At 55.6% G+C, this 12,068-nt stretch overlaps 1 protein-coding gene across 1 annotated transcript; it reads right to left on the bottom strand.

The window, feature by feature from the left end:
- Nucleotides 1-9,734: 9,734 nt before the first annotated feature.
- On the bottom strand, nucleotides 9,735-11,597 carry MRPL28 (mitochondrial ribosomal protein L28). The gene is made up of 3 exons (XM_008639061.2): nucleotides 11,222-11,597; nucleotides 10,529-10,615; nucleotides 9,735-10,116 (listed from the first exon to the last, which is right to left on the bottom strand). Exons 1-3 carry the CDS (start codon nucleotides 11,339-11,341, stop codon nucleotides 10,033-10,035), a joined length of 291 nt encoding a protein of 96 aa, XP_008637283.1. The 5' UTR covers nucleotides 11,342-11,597; the 3' UTR covers nucleotides 9,735-10,032.
- Between the last annotated feature and the right edge of the window lie 471 nt (nucleotides 11,598-12,068).

Raw genomic sequence — 12,068 nt, 5'->3', positions numbered from 1 at the left:
TTTGCTCTCTGTGCTGCTGATGGGGCGCCCGTCTGCCGGTGGCGCCGGTGGTGGGAACGTCGCCCGGAGCCAAATTTATCGCTGAGCAGAAGAAAGCAGCCCGTGTTTGAAGGGAGCCGGCGGGAAGGGAAAGTGGCACAACTTCTGTCCTCCTGCCTTTGTCCTCGGCCCTTCTGCTGGTGGCTCACCAGGCTGGCGATGCTGCGGTGTGAGGAGAGAAGAGACCCAAGGAGCGGGCTCCAGCAGTGGGGAAGCCACCCGCTCATCTGCAATTTGAGGTGTCTGGAGAGGTCCCAGACGGAATAAGCTCCTTTATTAACCATGAATTTTGGGAGAGTTGCCGAACTGTGAGCCAATGGAGTTTGCTCGTCTCAGTTCCAGCCGTTGGGATCTGGCCGCTGTCCCTGGTCTCCATTGCAAGATGGGTCAGGCAGCGGCGGCAGCGGCACTGGGAAACATGGAGGGCAGCGGCAGCAGGGGAGGAAGGCTCCCCCCAGCATCCTGCGGTGCCGCCGGCCCTCGCCCCCTCCTCCGGCACACCCTGGCGTCCCAGCCTCGGGCTTTGATCTCATCCGGGGGGGCTCCATTCACAAGTCTTTCATTGCAGCCTTTGGAAATATCCGTCCTCAGAAGTCGCCAGTAATGAGATGGGGAGACGATGAGCAATTTAGGCGCCGTTCTTTCTCGCTTGCGTTTTTTATCTCCATATCCCCCCCCCTTTTTTTTCCCCCTTTTTTCTTTTTTTTTTTTTTTTGCAAAGACACTTCTGGAGCAGTGCCGACTTTGTATGGGATCACCGCACCACCCCAGACCTGCCGGGGGGGCAGGAATATGGGGCTCGTGCCTCTCAGCTGGGGGCCTTTGATGAAGCTGCTTTGCGAAATTTGATTTGAAAGGCCTACGATGGCAATTTGGGGAGAATGGTGGAGCCTTTCTCCACCCGCCTCTCTTTGTCTCCTGCCCAAAGGGGGGTTTCATTGTGGGTGCCGGGGCGAGGGGGTCGGGGCGGCGGCGTGGGTGGGGTGGGGCGGCGGAGGGACCGCGGCGCGGGAGAACAATAAGCGGGAGATGGGGAGAGTTGGGATTCTCACCTGCCCGGGCGTTCGCAGTCCGCCATGACGGGAGCAGCCGCCCTGCTTGCCGCCGGCCGCAGCACTTTTTTTCCCCAGACTCTTGAACCTATTTCCCTTTCTTGGCAAGTGCGTGGCTGGAAGATGGGAATCTTTACTTTATATTGCAGCTTGGGCTTCCCAGCCTGATTGGCTGCAGCCAGGACCAAATGCTGGTCCTTCCATCCCATCGTCACTATGGCAACCGGCCCCGTTAGGCACCACCGATTTACTTATAATTGCTAGGTAAATAGTCAAGACAGGCCGCTTTCATCCCACACCCAGAGATTGCTCTTCCTCATCTCCTTTTTTCCCTACTTTTTTTTTTCTTGGAGGAGGAAGCCCTGAAGAGCAGCATCACTTAAGGAAACTCTTTGAAGGCTGTTGCAGAAAGCGGTGCCTCCCCTGGCCAGCCTTTCCCATCGCTCCCGCTGCACAATGCCTCGGTGCCAAGGCTTTCCTGCACCATCACGGCTCATCACCGTCAATCCTCGCCATCCTCCTCCTCTGAGGAGCGGCGCTGGGTGCAGATGCACGATGCCCTACCAGTCACTTCTTCTGTTTCCTACAGGGATTCCACACTCGTTCATCCCAAGAGCCAGGATGGGGCCAAACAGTCCTCCATGGCCTCTTCCCTCCTTCCCCACTGCTGCCGTTTATGATTCCTGTTCACAGCACTGGGGTTTTCTACCAGGGAGCTGGCAGTGCCTCGATCAGCCATCCCTTTTCCTGGATTCGTGGTGCTGGCTGGAATGGGGAAGTGGTACCTCTGGCCATGCTCATCCCCACAGCCCAGGATGCTTCCTGCCTTCCAGCCAAGCTGCTCCGAGCCAGGTCTGTGAGGCCCAGAGCCTCCTGTTCTTCTGGAGGGTGTTAATGATGATGGACAGAGCACAGGGCTGGACACCAGACCTGTGATGTGGACATGGGTTCATGCTCACAGCTGAGTGGGTCCTGCAGGTGGGAATGTGGTCCTGGCTCCATCCTCATGGTCCAGGGATGGATGTGGCAGGCAGAGAACAGCAAACAGCCCAGCCCAGCCCTGCTGGCAGGAACACCAGCATGGGACCTGCAGTGTGCTTCTGTTCCCATGGGTCATTACTGGCACCAAACATCAGTTCCAGGAAAATGGGGGGGAAAGGGTCTTAGGGAGAATCTAAAGCCTGAAGAGATCAGGAGAAAATGGACAGCAAGGCAAGAGATTAACAGGGTGGGCTTGAGGGAAAGGAAGCCGAGGTCATCTTCCCATTTCCTCCTCAGAGCCATCCAGAGAGTGGCTTCAGGGCAGCTGCAGGAGGAGCAGTAGGAGACTCTGCCCAAGCTCATTATTTTGTTGGAAGAACTTGGAGATTCCCACTCTGGGGAGCAGAGAGGAGACAAAGGTGACCGCAGATGGCAACATGAACCCAGCCGAGAAGAGAGGAGAAAGGAGCCATGGGGCAGCAGGTGTGTCCAGGGCTTCTGAAGGAACTGGGGGTGAACTAGTTGATCCTCAGACAGATCCTACCTACCCACTGCCAGAAAGAGTTGTCTGGAGCCTGGCAGATGTGATAATAACTTTCCTTTTCACACGTCACAGGGAGAGCCTGGAAGGGGCAGGTCACTGACCCTGACAGCAGCACCAGTGAGTTGGCAGAGACACTCCTGGAGATGGGCTTTGTGGGCACCTGATTAAATAACCTCCATCTGGGAACTGGGATGATTGTGAAGGGAAGCCTGTCTCCTGGGAGCAGCAGCAGCAGTGAACGATGCCCACAGTAAAGCTCCCATGGGCGTGCAAAGGGCTGGTGACAATGTGGTCACCAAAGGCTTCCAGAGAAGTGGAGCAGCCTGGGGAAAGGGGCTGGCTGGTGCCTGGGGCAGCTGCTGCCATAACAGCTGGTCTCAGTGCTGGGCAAAGAGCCCACCTGGGGCCAGGTCAAGCAAAGGGAGGCACCAAGGATGGGCTCTCCCCGCCCAAGCTCATCAGCAGCCGGCTCAGGGTGGCCGGGAAGGCTCAGCTCAAACAAACATTGCAGCCCCGATCCAGCCGAGCACTGCATCCCCCAGTGCAGCGAGTGGGTCCACACCATGCAGCCACACTAAGGACGGTGTCACAGCGCCAGCTGTGCTCTGGGCCAGCAGCTGGCTGCTCCGGGCTCTGCTGGGCACGGGGGACAGGTTTGGGACTCAGGCTGGGACTCTCGGCACAGCTCGGAGGCTGTTGCGGGTCCCGCCGCGCTCTGGTCCTGCCGGGGGCTGCTCTCTTACTTGTGCTTTCTGTCTGTTAAAGGCGGCGTTTCTGTGCAGTGCTCTGGGGCTTGGCTGAGTGGGGATCGCTCCCTCGGCACTGAGGACGAGTTGGTTCCTCCCCGGATACCTGCAGGTCCCCGCTCCCACCTGCGCTCGGGGCCGTGGCGGCAGAGCCCGCGCTGCCCTCTGAGCATCCTCCAGCAGTTCCCATGGTAACTCCCGGCTCACGGGCTCTGAGCCAGCAGCTTTAGCCACACGCCATCACAGCTCCAGCCACACACACCCACTGCCAGCTCCCTTGCCAGGGTCTTGTCACCTTCCACCCTCTTCTCTGCTGGTCCCTTCACAGAGGACCCACTGCCTTGCTCCTCACTGCAGAGAGTGGCTCCCCCAGCCCCTCCAACAAGGAGCCCTACAAGGGCCTTAATTCACCTTGTTCTTCAGCAGATCATGCAGAAGACAGGGAAAAAACAAACAATAAAAGGTGACACAGCATTCAAAGAAGAGAAGGGAGCTCAGCACGACAGGCAGGTCTGGGCAGGAGAGATTTCCACAGTGCTTTAAACTCTGCACATCCCAGGACCATCTAGCCGGATGGAAACCCACTAGCCTAGTGCCTGCATCCAGGGAGATTTCCCTCCATTTTTGGTGCTGGCACACAGGTCCCACCCTTTAAAAGAGTAGAGAACTGCTGTGAAAAGAAAAAGCAACAGCTAATGATTTCTAGAGGAAAAGCCTTGCAGCAAGACTTGAAGCTCAATAGACCGAGAGGATAAAGTGTGAGAAAAAAGAGAAAATCCCACGTACGGCAAAGTCCTGCACTGGGTGCAGAGCATGACAAGGCTCCATTCCCAGAGCTGGAGCAAGGCAGCTTAAAGTTAGGAGTAAAGACTTTCCACCCCTTGAAACCTTCCAAATCCATACATGGCTTTTATGGGGAAGGATCTAACCAAACTCAGGTCCTCGACCAGCCTCAAAAGTCAAGGGACAGCATCCTAAGGAATAAAACGAGCAGGCACAGACAGTGATGGGCTGTGGAGGCAGAGTCACCTCACATCCTGCTGAGCGGGTGAGACTCAGCTGGGAAAGGCCACCCGGCTCTCACAACACATGCAGGAGGGGTCTGTCAAGGAGTTTAAAGGGCTGTCAAGGAAATTAAAATGTCTTGGAATGTGTGAGTAGTCTCCATGGGAATAAATACCTGGCTGAAGCACAAAAATCCTGGCTCCATCCGTGCCTGGAGCACTGCCAGGGAAATCCCCTTCCCACTGCTCCCTTTCCCCCTTTCCCCTAGCATGTCCCACCCTGTTTGCTCCCTCCACTTCATTTCAACTCTGCTCGGGGGACACATCCCTGGGGGCACCAGGGCACAAGGACCTTCTCACATCCCTGGGTACCCAGAAGGCCTGTGAGCAGAGCCCTGCTCCCATCTCAGAAATGCCATTTTCTGTGTTTGAGTGCTCTGGCTGGCCTGAACCAGCACCATTTCCAGTGTTACCATGGCAATGGCTGCCTGGAAAATGTGTGCAATGGATGCACAGAGCAGCAGAGTCCAGCCAGGCAAAGGCCTCTGTGGCCAGTCCAGAGCTGGCATGGCCACCCCTCTCAGCTCTTCCTCCTGCAGCCAAGGAGCCCAACCTGAGCCCACAGCATGTGGCAGGAGCAGGGAATGGAGGGAATTCCACCTACCTGTCCCTGCTCCGTGTGTCCATCTCCCCATGTCCAGTGTCCCCAGGCCAGCTCAGCCCCTGGCTGCAGGAGAGATGGTGGCAGGAGCATGGCAGGGAGATTTTGGCAATTCATTTGCATATGTAGATTTTATTAGGTTTTTTTTTTCTTTCTTTCTTATGACTCCTGACTATAAAAACTAAACCCCCATGTCCCTCTCCACTCAGGCTCAATCAGACCTTGCCTGGCTGCAGACTGGTCTCACCTGGCTGTCCCCCAAGACCCCGGCCACCATCAGGCCACCAGCTCTGCCCTGACACAACTGGCCATGCCACGTCCCACGTCATCCCCTCCAGGGCTGGGGCAGCTGGCCAAGATGAGCAGTGTGTCAGTAACCAGCAGGGCTGGAAAAGCCAGCAGTCACTCATGGAGAGCCACCAGGGCCGTCTGCTGGCCACGGCCAGCCAGCACCTGAGGCTGACAGCCCCAGGGCAGCCCCAGGGATGCTCTCACAGAGCCAGGTCCTTGTCTGCTGCTCCTCTTCCCTGGGCTCCAGGTGATCCAGCATGTGGCCAACCACTCCACCCTGCCCTCCCTGCCTGCAGCCACCTCTCCTGGAGGTGATGCTTTGGCACACGAGAATTGCTTGGGCAGGTGGGAGAGGAGATAGCACAGCACGTGGCCGCAGAAGGAGCTCAGGCGGGAGGGTGACTGTCCATACCCCAGAGGAGGGAGGGAACAGAGCTACTGGAGTCCCTCCCCTCCTGCCCTTCCCCTCCCGCCAGCACCTGGGAGCTGCTCTTCCTCAGACCAGCACTCACCCCCCTCCCTGCCGGCTGCTTTGCAGGGGGGAACTGCAGCACAGAACAGTGAGGTTGGGAGGACCTCTGGAGGTCTCAGGCCACGCTCCTGCTCCGAGCAGGGCTGGCTGCAAGGCTCCAGTGGGTCACTCGGGACCTCACCCTGTCCTAGGACTGCACCACCCTCCTGTGGAAGTTTTTCCTTAAGTCCAGCCAGTGTTTCTGCCATCACTACCCATGGTCTCCTGTCCTTCCCTCTGCAACAAGCGTGGCTCCATCTTGATCCCCAAAATCCAGAATGATTTGTCACTCACAGGCAGAACCACCAGGATCTTTGCTGCCATTTCCTCATCCCCAGAGCAAATTCCAGGGAGAGAGCAAAGCTGTGGGGGTGAGCACAGCACATACTCCCAGCTTCAACAGCCTGAGCATCCCAGACCAGCTGTCTGGAAGGAATGGTGTCCTCTGGATCTCAAAACAAACACTGCGGTGATATTTGAAAGGATTTGCTGAAATTGTCCAAGTGAGTTTGTAAATCTCATGTCTCCTTGATTAATGCCATAGGATGGGGGATGACTTTCAGGCTACATTTCGACCTGTGCTGACACCAGGTTTGGGCTGATTCACAGAACTCCTAAAAGTCACATCCCTTTGGAACAGTGATTCCAAACCAAGAGGCTCCAAGCCAGGAGGGAAAGACAGGCCTACACCTATAAGACCAGCAGGAAAGGACATGCTGCTTTTGCTATTGCTCCCCAAATACCCCTTTTGTTTGAATACAGAGGGGCTTGTTAGGAATTTACAAGGAAAATGCTGTTTAATTCATGAAGGTAAACAGGTAAGAAAACATTTGTTGAGAAGCAGAGCCTTAATCTCAAGCTGGTTTTTGGATCAGTGACTGCAACTTGCTGGGAATCACAAGTGAGACAGGCAAAATTCAAACATTGCTTCCAGATACCAGCAAACACCAGAATTCAGAACCACCAAGTCCCAAACAGCAGGATTAGTCCAGCCATACCACCCAAGGCCTTTCCAGCTTGGATGCTTTCCCCAGTTAACATTTTTCTCTGCTTTATTGTTTTTCAGTGTTGCATTTGGGGATGATTCCCTACCACGCCCCCTCCACAACCAGAACACGGGCCCAAATTTCATGTTCCAAGGGGCAGTTCCATATCTGTGGCTTGCTGGGACTGTGAAAGAGAGTGGCATGTTTTTGTTACCTGAGGAATTAATTAAACAGGAATCCCTCAGTCCTGGATTGACCTTCTCACTTCCCAGTGCTGCTGGTTGATACAGCACACTTGCCTCTCCCAGCCTCTCATTCACCTTCCTTCCACTGCTGTCTTGAGAATTTTTCACCATTCCCACTTCCAAGCACTGCTATCCCAACCTGGCCTAACACTGCCAGATCCAAGGTGACCCTGGGCAGGGCTCTCTGGCAGTTTGTTGGGGGCTGTCATGTCCTTGCCAGCTGCCAGCCTGGTGTTGGATCCTCTCAATGCTCCACGTGCCTGTGCCTGGCTCTGGGCCAGGAGCAGGAGGCTGGTGACCTTTGCAGAAGCCTGAGGCAGTGCTGCGGTCTGAGCTGTGCTTGGTAGCCAGGCCCTTCCCCTGTTCAGGGGTGGGTTTTCAACTTCAGGCTGACAGCACCCTACTTGCACCCGTGGGTTTGTGGCGTTTGTGGCTTCCTGGGAACATGCTGTCATGGCAAACTACCAGATCCTCTGATCCACCCCCCGTCAGGGCAGCAAAGGAACCATTATTTGTCAGACTGAGCCCACCTAGACAGGGAAAAACCATCCCTCAAGCAGCACCAAACTCTCCAGCTGCAGCCAGTGCCGTACAAGCAGGACAGGTCTAACACTGGGCCTGAGCTATTCCTCCACCTCCTCGAGGTAACCTGGAAGGGGGGGTTGTAGCCTGAACTACCTCAAATGCTGCACAGGTGTTCCCTCCCCACCTCGAGACATTTGGTACTGTGCCCAGCAGCTCTGTGTGCTCCAGCTTTGCTTCCCCTGAGGCTGCAGCACTCCTGGGCCACAGTTTCCAGCTTCCCTCAAGGCAGCAGAGTAATCCATGAGAGCACATTTTTGGGCCACATCCAACATGGGTATTAAGGAAAGGAGCAAGGGGAAGGTTTCTCAGGAAAGGCAGGATGAGAGAAAGCCAGGATTCACCATATCCCAAATAGATTCCCCCAGAGAACCTCCTGCAGCTCCAGCTGTGCTCATGCAGTGCCCCCCTTAGAACCCTCACCCCCGGTGGGTCAGGAGCTCTCCCCAAAAAGCTCCTGCTACCCCTTGTCACCCACCAAGCCCTCCCAAGGCAGCACATCCTGCAGATGCCCAATGAGCAGCTCTGGAGACCACTCAGGGTCCAGGCCAGGCGGTTTTGGCAGAGAGAGGCCACACAACCAGAGCCTCAGTTCCACAGAACCAAAACCTCCCACCCCAGGGACAGAGCAGCAGCTGCTCCCTGTCCCCTTGGCCACCCCCAACAGCTCCTTCAGCACCGAGGAGCTCTGAAGCACCCGGGTACCCCCACGGGGCTGGGCAGGATCCAGGCAGGCGCCAGCCAGGCTCGGGAGGCCAGGCACGTTCCAGCAAAGCTGTGGAGGGGGGCCACGACAGAGCCACGGGCTGAAGCTTTGCGGGGAGCTGCATTAAAATGCATGAGCTGCACTGGCCCTAATGATGAGCAGAGCTGTCAAACAAGGAGCTTGTCCCAGCTAATTATCTCTAACGAGGGCAGAGTGTCAGGGTCCCCGAGGAGCTGGGCAGCAGCTTCCCACTCAGCTCAGTTGCAGCAGAGAGAGAAGATAAGCAAATGTCATTGTGCTGGCCTAGCTGCACAGTCATTAATTAGGCAAATATGACCTTCTGTGCCAGTTTGCTCTTGAGAACCTGGACTTGCTGGGGATGGGACACACAGGCAGGCTGGAAACATCCCAGCTTCTGCCACCCAGCCTGTTCCCCCTGTGCCCCTGCAAAAACAGCACAGCCCCATCTGGCAGTCCCAACCAGCCCTACCAACCTGTGCCAGGCTCCCTGCGGGCTCAGATACCCCTTATGAGGACTCCAACCCCATCTCTGTCCTAAAGAGCAGCAGAGAAGTCTGGTTTTCATGAAATGCTGCTGTTTGGATCATATTCAACTCTACCACCTCCCTCACCCAACCCCCAGCACAGCCCTGTGGAGGCTCTGTGCTCACCCAGTGATTGCCTCTGCACCACCTCTCACCCAGACATTCAAGGCACTGGCAATCTCCACTCCCCTGTGGTCCTGCTCCATTCCAGTGCAGAGGGGATGAGCCACATGCTGCTCTACAAGCCCAGTTTCTCTCTCATCAGTCCTGTGGCTCACAAACCAAGGCAGTGCACTTGCCCTGATGGGCAGAGAGAGGGAAGCCCAAGACAGGGGTAAGGAAAAGCCTCTTCCAGGAGCAAGCAATGATCCAGAGAGACAACCCACACAAGGTTCAGCCTGCAAGCTCTGTGCTTGTCCCTCACCTCAGAGCTGAGGGGAAAGGGGGTGAGGCTGATTTTGATCCACCCAGAAACTCACTGCACCACCACAAAGCTTCCAGACAACACCAGGGACTCCCAGTGCTGTTCCTCAGCCTGTAATTATGGCAAGTGCTTTGCAATCCCTTGTCACCAGACAGCAGCAAAGGCTTCAACACCCACTTCAGCTACATTTTTACAAAACAGAAGATTTAAAAGTCATCAACTTACAACAGAAACAGGGCTGTAACCCAGGGGTTAGCGAGCTGTGCTGGGGAGCTCAGCCCCACCTGCTGAGGGGTTCGGGGTCACACTTTTGGGGCACAACCACCTCTGCTGGATGAAGCCGGGCATTGATCTGAGTTACACTGTGTCTCACAGTCCCTGCTACAACACACTGATAAGTATCAGAGAGAAGCTTACTGCTTTTAATACCAAAATATGTATTTTGTATCACAAGTGGGCTCTCCACAGCAGCCAACTGCTCCTACAGGCAGAAGTTCTACACTGAGTCAGTCTGACAAGAACTCTCAGAGCCACAGCACAGAAACTCTTTCCTCAGACCACAGGAACAGGTCCTCACTGAATTTAGGCTGCCATGACACTTCAGGAACATGGTTTTCACGTGGCCTCTTCCCCACCAGCGTGGCTCAGACAGCAGAGCCCCTGAACCCCACTGCTTTATCTGCAGCAGGCTTTTGCTCCCAAGGTTTCTCTCCTTCTACTGCTTCTGCACTGCCTGTTGCTGTTCTTTCAGCTGGCTGACGAGCTCTTCAGCATACACCTTGAAGAGTGGGACAGGGTCCTGTAACAAAGCAGAGGATAAACCACTTAAAAGGGTAGTGAACATGAGCAGCAACAAGGGGAGGTGCAGTGGGGAGCCCAGGGACTGCTGGCAGAGGAAGATGTGACTGGGTTTTATTGAGGGGCTGAACAAGGCAACCTGTTGTGCCACAGCTACTGCTCAGCTCTGTAACCCTCCCTCAGAGAGGGCAGGCACCTGTGTGGGACAATCAGCAGCTTCCCCAGTTCTGAGAGCAGATGAGAACCATCAGTAGCCCCCAAGGATCCCTTTCCTTCCTTCCTTTTCCTTTCCCTCCCTCCTCACATTGCCTGCCATCAGAGCTGTACTGGAGCACGTGGGTGAACACATCCTTTGAAGAAGCTGGATGTGCAGCCACAACACCTCAGTGCTGAGCACTGCCTCAGGAACTCACCTTTTTTTCCAGGAGCCTCTGTTTTTCGATGGCTTCTTCCAAACTCAAGCCAACCCATTCAGCTTCTTCTTCTGGGATCACAAATTCCTGTGATAAAAAAAGAAGGTAGCACAGTCTTTGCAGGTGACCAAGATGCAAATCCTCCCTATGCCCAGGACACAAACATGTGATCCAGTGGGAGCATTACTACAGACAAATCTTAAAGCACTGTTCCCGCATTTCTAATACCCAAGGTCCACTTCCCTTCTCTCCTTTCTCCTTAGCAGGGGTCCTGCTCTCTGATCAGCTGTGTCTGCTCTTGCAGTTCTTTTATGTAGTTCTGGGGCTGTTTCTCAGCACAACTCCGCGGACTGTGGGTGCTGGTGGTGTTTCCACGCTGGCAACCACCACCAGCTGCACAAAACTGAACAGCACATGGGCACTCTGGGCTCCTCCTTCCAGGGGTAGCACAAATTCTTACTGTTTTTTATTGCAGCCTCTCACTGGCCTCAGTCACAGCAAAAATACTGCTTCTTGTGTCCCTAAATGATGAGTACAAAAATTAGCAGCCCACAGAGAGACAAGAAAAACCTGATGATGTCTATATTTTCTCTGCCCATACCCTCATCCCTCAGCACAGGAGCACCAACACCAATGACAGGTGACCCTCCAAGCAGCAAACACCAGGACAGGGACTGCAGGCCAGGAACCCACTTTGTACTTGTCATAGATGGCCTCTCTCCTGGCTGGATCATTGGGATGCAGCTCAGGATCCCTCCGGGCCAGGCGCAGCAGCATCGTCCGCTTCAAATCCATCCCGAGCTTGGAGCACATGTCAACCTTGGGAGTCTGGAGAAAGGGAGCCTGGGGTTAAGCTACACCAAGGGACCAGCTGCCAGGGAACACAGGAGTCTCCCAGCACACTGACAGCACTGGCAGTTTATCCACACACAGCAGAGGCTCCAGGACACATGCTGTGAAAGGGGAAGGGTCTGTCGGATTTGTTCTGGAGACAATCTGATCACACGTCTGAGTTTTAATATCAAGGGCTCCAGTCAAGAAGGTATTAAAGGCTGGGAGCATTAGAGCTGTGCTAAAACATTAACTGCAGCACTTGTTCAGCCTGGAGGAGAGGAGACTGAGGGCAGAGCTCAGCAGGGGCTGCAGCTCCTGCCAAGGGGCAGCTCCGATCTCTGCTCCCTGTGCCAGGGACAGGACCCAGGGAACGGCTGGAGCTGGGCCAGGGCAGGGTCAGGCTGGAGATCAGGGAAAGGTTCTTCCCCCAGAGGGTGCTGGGCGCTGAACAGGTTTGGGAATGGGCACGGCCCCGAGGCTGCCAGAGCTCCAGGAGCATTTGGACAATGCTCAGGCACAGGGGTGGGGTTGCTGGGGTGTCTGTGCAGGGCCAGGAGCTGGACTCGATGATCCTTGGGGGCCTATTCCAACTTGGGATTTTCTGCGCCTGAATTCTAGGATGCCCTGCCTGCCCGCCCATGGCGCACCGTGGGCACAGCCCTGCCTGGCCGGGAGCCCCGCCGGGCGCGGGCCGTACCTTGCGGAT

This window comes from Corvus brachyrhynchos, unplaced genomic scaffold, assembly GCF_000691975.1.
Source record: "Corvus brachyrhynchos isolate BGI_N302 unplaced genomic scaffold, ASM69197v1 scaffold58, whole genome shotgun sequence".
Classification (NCBI taxonomy): Eukaryota; Metazoa; Chordata; class Aves; order Passeriformes; family Corvidae; genus Corvus; species Corvus brachyrhynchos.
This window is presented reverse-complemented; position numbering and strand designations above follow the sequence as displayed.